Source organism: Salmo salar, chromosome 20 (assembly GCF_965601325.2).
Source record: "Salmo salar chromosome 20, fSalSal1, whole genome shotgun sequence".
NCBI lineage: Eukaryota > Metazoa > Chordata > Actinopteri > Salmoniformes > Salmonidae > Salmo > Salmo salar.
Window position 1 is genome coordinate 47,979,948 of NC_138310.1, and position 8,045 is coordinate 47,987,992.

The following is an 8,045-nucleotide window of genomic DNA, read 5'->3' on the forward strand; positions in this document are numbered from 1 at the left end:
GTTGGCAGTGTAACTGACATGACTGATAGTATTGTATTGATAGAAATATAGGAATGCGCACACTGATCAAGATATCAGTCATGTCTCTACCCTAGATGGCAGAACGTTATCTTGAGTCATGTGATATCCCTGGCACCCTCCCTCTCCGGCCACTGGACCGTTGAAACTGATAACTTCTTGTCGACCATGGCCGTAACCTCAGGAACTGCCGTGATGTAACGGGGGGGGGGGGAGGGACGTCGCCTGCATCTGATGAAGTTCAATTCCGCCTTGGATTTTCCACATGAGTAAACCCATCGAGATAATTCTTGTTTTGATGTGAAATTTAATTTCACGAATTAGGGTATTTCTATTCATGTTCCCCTATCTGGGAACTCATGTAAAACAAATTGAACTGTGTTCAGTTAGTGACATGGTAAATGTCACCCACTTGACCCTCATTGGACACGACTGTCTGAGTAGGTTTGTTTTGGTGTTAAAGTACTATGAAGCTACCCAGATCATTTCAATTCAATTGAACATTGAGATTGAAAACGCATGTCAACCTTGCTGCTTTTTTTTGCATCCCCTGAAATCTCCCCACCCACACCTGACCCTCCTACATTAATGAACCTAGTCTGCAAGTGCTTGGGGTGCCAACAGGATATGTTCAATTAAGAGAAACTGCAGCATCCTTATAAAAATAAGCACACAGGCATACAAACACTTGACTTGTTCTGTATGCAAAACAGAAAGACAAATTGTCCATTCAGAATTAATACACCTCTATCCCCATAGCGCATGTAAGGAATATCACTACAAGCCACATACAACAACACAGGCTAATACTGAGGCGTTTTCCCTAAATAAACAGTGCCCACTACTAAAAGGGCATGCATTTAAGGGAGTGCCTGGTCTGACTCACGAGGAAGACGCACAGAGACGTCTAAGGGAACTCACTTCATTTTGAGCTGGTGGAGAAACCCATGTGGAACCATTACCCACCTTGTATTCTCATATGTCAAGCCATCTGTGTAAGATGATTAAATTCTTCATTTTGACAAGGGAGTCTGATAGATTTATATAGACCCTAGGTATTGTATAGGCCCTAGGTACTCACTACCGTAAGTTGCTCTGGATAAGAGCGTCTGCTAAATCTCAAATTTAAATGTATTGCCTGGGGATGAAATTGACAATGGTGTGACTGCAGGTTGGGGTCTAATGGTTGCCATGGAAGGCAGAGATGAACCTGGGGGCTCAGAAGCAAGAGAGAATGAAACAATCCAATAGGGTTATCACAATACCACTAGCAGCTATTCCATGGCAAAAAAAGAAAACACCAAATTAAACTCTATGGCCCTATAAACACCTACTTTGTCAAATTGTGGATGCTATAGCTTGCAAAATAAACAAACGTAACTCTATGTGACGACATAATGCTGTTTGTTTTTAACATTAAGACTGTTTCCATCAATAAACTACATACGCTTCATGGTTCAGAGTATCACGCCAACCCTACAATCCAACACTAAAAGTGCAAAGTCTGGTGAGCGTAAAAACCCTCTATTAGGCCAGGGACAACAGAAAGGTACACCGTGACAGTGTCCCTCTTTGCCAGTCAGAGTTCAAGAGCACCAGTCTGCACTGTATGGCATCCCCAGCTTGAGGTCACAGCAAGGCTAAGGACGCCATACAAACAAGGCCTAAAAGTATACGAGTCACATAAGCAGATATAGCTTAGAAAACTGTGTTAGAAATTACCATGTCTCCAAGGGTCCTTGGGCTCCACTGCTCCAGAGACAATATCCTCATCTGAAGGAAAAGTCACCCTCTTGCCATGTTTGTGTTTATCATCCCCCTCATCCAGGGCTGGAGAGAGGACCTCTCCTGGGGCAGTGACAGGTGGCGAGTCCTCATGTTCTGAGGGTTTCTCAGGTTCCTTGTTGGTGACAGCGTCTGGAGTTGATGAATCTGGACTGGTACTGCTTGAGGATGTCTCCTCTGCTAGGGATGGTCCCTGGTCAGTAGGTTCTGACTCCAACGTGCCACTTTCATCCAGACTCAAATCCACACCAATGTCCATATCCCCACCATCATCCCCTTCCTCAATAGCAAACACGAGGGCCAATGGCGTCGTATCCTTGATACTCTCTTCTTGGCATTGGTCGTCATGATAAACGTCAAAGTCAGAACTGACTATTGCAGGGCTATCTGGGACGCTGTTGTTCTTATTCCCATTCACTTCGTCAATTTCTAGTGTCTCTTTTGACCGGTGGTTGTCCTCCCTTCGCGGGTTGTCTGTGAGCTTGGCTAGGGAGGACGTGTTGGCGGCTTCGTTGCCTATGCCTTGTTTACACAAATCTCCATCCATCAGTTCCGAAAGCCGGGGTATGATCTCTTCCGAGTTATTGGTAGTATTGTCACCAACATTATTCTTCATTTTGACATTGCACAAATCTAGAGCTTGCTCCTCGACATTCATATTTTCATTTCCAGGAAGAAGTGTTGGCAATTGACTGGATTCGAGAACTCTGTACTTGACCCAAGATATTTAAAGTGATGCCTTTTGAGTAGATTTCAGTCTAGCCTTTGAATGCTGGTCTTTGATCCTTCAATAGCTAACATAATTATGTAAAATAAGTGCTTTCATCAAGAAGGTTTACAACTTTGTCAATGACAATATAAGTGCTTTTTGAGTGTTAACGTAATTGACAAAACAGCTATTTGTGCCCACACACACACACACAACTATTTCAAGAGAGAATTTCGCACATTATTGACACCTTTCAAGCAAGCAAATGTGACTGGTTTGACACGTGATGCGTGCCTGCAGTTCAGAATATTTAGAGCCTGAAATTGTAATTTCAGAAAACCTTTGATAAATTTACCATATCACATGTCCAGGAACGGTAAACTGTTGTGAAATTATCAAGAGATAAAGGCAACAACACCTCGTGTCAAACGACCGTGACAAATCCTCCTAACCAAGAAACAATGTATTCTACTGCTAGTCTCAATCTAGTTTATACTCGTTTGGCTAGCTAACTTAATGCTAGGTAACCACGATAGATATCAACAAAGTGCATAGATAGCCGTTTTATGTTACAGTATTCTGTCTTTTGTTGGTCAGCACACTCTAAAAGTGGATGTGGAAGCTAGCTAACGTTATAGCTATATTTTGGGTGACCAGCTAGCTAAAACTGTACCCAGGGTGCCTCCATTACGTTAGCAAAATACTATTTCATGTGCATGAAGTAGTTGCCCAACAATGACATCTAGACCGGTGTAGTTTTATGCACCTTTCGGTAAACCCAAATGCTTTGTTTTCGAGTCAATCATTCTATTTCAAGAAAAATTATTTCCGAATGTCGTTCGCGGTCTCACCAGAGCACCTCGCATCACAATCCTCGACTAGGCAAGGAGAAAAACAAGCGTCATAGTCCGGACAGTTTCGTTCTCGTGCCCAAATGATTTAACTGTTGAACAATAATCTCCTTTTTGGTTGTTATTTTAAAACAAAGACATGCCGCTTATTGACGTTCCCCGAGAAGCGCTTGAATGTAAAGATGCTGTTTTCTCTCCTCGTCCTTGTGCTAGCTAACGTTAGCTTACTCAAGTCCAACAACTGTTTGTTGTCCATACGTCATCGCATATCCAGGGGCATGGAGTTTCCACTAGTTACCACAGCCACAAAGTTATGTCGAAAACATTGAAACCAAAATTCTATTGTTGGTCTTAATTTAAGGTTAGGCATAAGGTAGGCATGTGTGGTTAGGGTTAGTTTTAACATCAGATTTGAAGGAGACAAATTGTAGAAATAGGCAGGTTTTATTACTTTGTGGCTGGGGTAACTAGTGACGACCGGGGGGGCATGTTCAGTAGACGTTACGTCGCAGGACGCTGCAAATTGAAATGTAATACATAGAACGGTCGTAGGATCGCTAAAACGTTTGACACAGAACACTTCTAGTTCCTAAATTATATTTATATTTGCAGCGTTTTAAACCGCTAAAATTATTACGCCCCTTGCTGGTCATTTGGTGTAAGTACTTTCGCATAAAAACATACTCATTTGAATCATAGATATTTACTGTCGCAATATATGTTACAAATATTTGTGTGCCGATGTGCTGTCTGACAATAAAATGTGATGCACATTGGCAAATCATCGTCCCATGGCCTTTGCAATCAACCTTGTCAAATTGTGACATGTAGACACAACTGGGTTTCCACTAGATAACACAGCCACAAAGTCAACATTGTCTTTATCGTAAAAATAGAGACAAATTGTAGAAATAGGCGAGGTTTATGACTTTGTGGCAACTAGCTGTCAGAGCAGCTCACAGATTACTGCACCTGTACATAGCCCATCTATAATTTAGCCCAAACAACTACCTCTTCCCCTTCTGTATTTATTTATTTATTTTGCTCCTTTGCACCCCATTATTTCTATTTCTACTTTGCACTTTCTTCCACTGCAAACCTACCATTCCAGTGTTTTACTTGCTATATTGTATGTACTTCGCCACCATGGCCTTTTTTTGCCTTTACCTCCCTTATCTCACCTCATTTGCTTACATTGTATATAGACTTATTTTTCTACTGTATTATTGACTGTATGTTTGTTTTACTCCATGTGCAACTCTGTGTTGTTGTATGTGTCAAACTGCTTTGCTTTATCTTGGCCAGGTTGCAATTGTAAATGAGAACTTGTTCTCAACTTGCCTACCTGGTTAAATAAAGGTGAAATAAATAAATAAAAATGTCCACCACACAACTGTACAGAATGATGACAGACAATACTGTAATTACGATATAACTAACTTTGAAAATATCCTCATATTTGCATCATGTACCATCAAGAGTGACAACACAGTGATAATTGAACTGATCTCCACCCGACACAGCCAGAAGAGGAATGGTCACCCCTCAGAGCCTGGTTCCTCTCCAGGTTTCTTCCTAGGTTCCCTGCCTTTCTAGGGAGTTTTTCCTAGCCACCATGCTTCTACATCTGCATTGCTTGCTGTTTGGGGTTTTAGGCTGGGTTTCTGTATAGCACTTTGTGACACCGGCTGATATAAAAAGGGCTTTATAAATACATTTGATTGAAATAAATTTGATTCATTTGATTTGAGAAAAACTATTTTGTTTTCAGTTCAACCACCTACAAATCCCAATTCAACTCATTGCATACAGAATTATTTCTGTATGGTCTTTGTTTTCTAAAAATATACACTGATTATACAAAACATTAAGGACACCTGCTCTTTCCATGACATAGACTGATCAGGTGAATCCATGTGAAAGCTATGATCCCTTATTGATGTAACTTGTTAAATCCACTTCAATCAGTGTAGATGAAGGTTAAAGAAGGATTTTTAAGCATTGAGACAATTGAGACATGGATTGTGTATGTGTGCCATTCAGAGGGTGCATGGGAAAGACAAAAAAATATAAGTGCCTTTGAAGGGGGTATGGTAGTAGGTGCCAGGCACACCGGATTGTGTCAAGAACTGCAAAACCTCTGAGTTTTTCACGCTCAACATTTTCCCGTGTGTATCAAGAATGGTCCACCCCCATACGACATCCAGTCAACTTGACACAACTGTGGGAAGCATTGGAGTCAACATGGACCAGCATCCCTGTGGAACGCTTTCTACACCTTCTAGGTATTCCTAATGTTTGGTATACTCTGTGTATATAATGGTGAGACAAAAATGTCTCCACCTGCTGGAACTGAACAGTTTCAGTAGAGCTGAATAATACATGATCAATAAGTTGTTCTACATGGATATTCATTAGCATTTGAAACCGATTCTAACACATCTTAAGTGGAGGCAAAAATAAATAGCCTAAATATCAGCATGTTGATATTTGTAGCCACTGTAAACCCAGCTAACAATTCTAGGGAAAGAGAACGTTTTTGTAATGTTACCCGTAATGTTCCCCACATGTTTGAGTGTCCAGTTTTCCGTTAGTTATGGGAACATTCTATGTATGTTTGCAAAAACATCCTGAGAACCTATTAAGCATGTTTTGGCATTAGAGTAAGGAGAACATTCCCTAAATGTCAAACAGAATTTACCCAGGACGTGGTTATCATGTTCTCAGAATAGCCAACATTAATGTTCTTGACACGTTTCATTGGAAAGTTGCAAGAACATTCCTGTGTCCAATTTTCTGAGGGTTAGGAGAATATTCCATCAATGTCCCACCAAACATAGAACATGGTTGCCAATGTTCTCAGAACACGTCACCTGATGGTCCCAAAGAAACATTCTCCCCGCAAAAAAATGTTTTCATTACACATCACACCTTCTTACTGTTGCAAAGCCCATCAAGGATTAGTGAACCACTCATAGTGCTCAGTCTGTTGACAAGGTTAGGGACACACACAACGGTTTTAACATAGTGTTTTCAATTGACTTATTTGACATAGATGATTGCATTGTGGGTGGCAGGTAGCCCAGTGGTTAAGAGCGTTGGGCCAGTGACCGAAAGATTGTTGGTTCAAATCCCTGAGCCGACTAGGTGAAAATTCTGTCAATGTGCCCTTGTGCAAGGCTCTTAAACCTAAATTACTCTGGATAAGAGTGTCTGCTAAATGACAGGAAAAGTTCATTTATACAGTAATTATTATTCAGTATGTCTTCACCTGGGATTTGAAATTGTAACTTCTTAGGTTCACAGCATTCCAATCTTTGTGCTACGCCACCATGTTTGCATCACTTAGCAGTTCATCTGACTATTCTCTCATCATTGATTTGATTTACTCATTATAGCAATTTTAGGGCTTTCTGTATAGTGGTCTAATGTTGGTGGGGCATTTTACCCTGTTTTAATGTTAATCCTGAATCACCATGATCAATAATATAGTTTTTCTTGAGTACTTTTAACAGCTGAGATTTACTTCAATGCGCATTCACCCTGTTGCTTACACCTATCCAGTTGTTTCAGATCTACACAAGTGCCTAGGGAGAAGGGGTTTGTGTTTGCTTCAGGACAGGCCCTTACTATGCTGGCCTGATAAGCACATTCCCTAGGGATATCCCTTATTGGGACAGTGGTTAGGGCATCTGTCATTGGTGCTAGTGGCCTGGGTTTGAGACCTGCTAGGGTACTCAGACGTTCTAAGCAGTAATGTCATTATATGGCAACAGGTACAAAACCCCTACTGATCAAATTAAAATCAGTTTCTCATTGAAAGATGGGAATCTGTAGGATTACCCCTTGAGCATGAATTATGACCAAATTTCCACTACCTCATACATTATCCAGGGGTGGAAATCCCGGGGGGGACACGACCCCCCCAATCCTGGGAAAAATATGATTTGTCCCCCCCAATATATCACTGAAACATAACTATGTAATTTAAATAATATTAATAATACGCAATGAAAGCAATTGTGCTGATTATAGACACTTAATAGCTCGTTTTTAAGTTTCAAAAGATTGCGACCCCCCCCCCACCCTTTGCCTCACAATGGTTTGATCCACTGCCAGTTCCTTAGCTTGCGAGGTAACGTAGAGGTCGTATCTACTGTCTGAAAGGCACTCAATGCACGTAACTGACGTGAGGTTAATCCAGTCAATCGCGCACACACACTAGCTGAATATGCAGAGCCAGCGCGCAAATATTAACTATTAAGCTAGCTAGTACCTATTCCATTTATGTGGCGTCGTCAAAGATGGAATCTTTGCTATCGTCAATTTATTCCAAGATCAGCATGCATGTAAGTTAGTGCTTCAAAGTCCCTGTGATAAGGTTAGCGATAAACTGAACAGAACTACACTCTCTTCTACCATTGTTTTAAATATATTTAATGGTCTCGTTGCAAAAGCTAAATTGTCGCAAGGGAACTTTTATTTATATATTTTATTTCACCTTTATTTAACCCGGGTAGCAAAGATTATAGCAAACACCACTGAATTGGTGCTCGCTAGCTTTGCAAATTCAGCTATTGTTAGAAGCCAGCCAATATGAAACAAACGATTAAAATTACAAAAGGTTGCAGCATATGTTGTGTAAATGGTGAACTCATACAGCTGTCAACTCTTGTCACTGC

General features: G+C 40.9%; 1 protein-coding gene across 1 annotated transcript in view; it reads right to left on the minus strand.

Moving 5' to 3' along the window:
* ppp1r37 (protein phosphatase 1, regulatory subunit 37) overlaps positions 1-3,632 on the minus strand; it is a 49,584-nt gene extending 45,952 nt beyond the window's left edge. Inside the window, exon 1 of the mRNA XM_045703525.2 lies at positions 1,741-3,632. Within this exon, the coding sequence (XP_045559481.2) occupies positions 1,741-2,461 (721 nt within the window). The 5' untranslated portion in view covers positions 2,462-3,632. The remainder of the gene's footprint in view (positions 1-1,740) is intronic.
* Between the last annotated feature and the right edge of the window lie 4,413 nt (positions 3,633-8,045).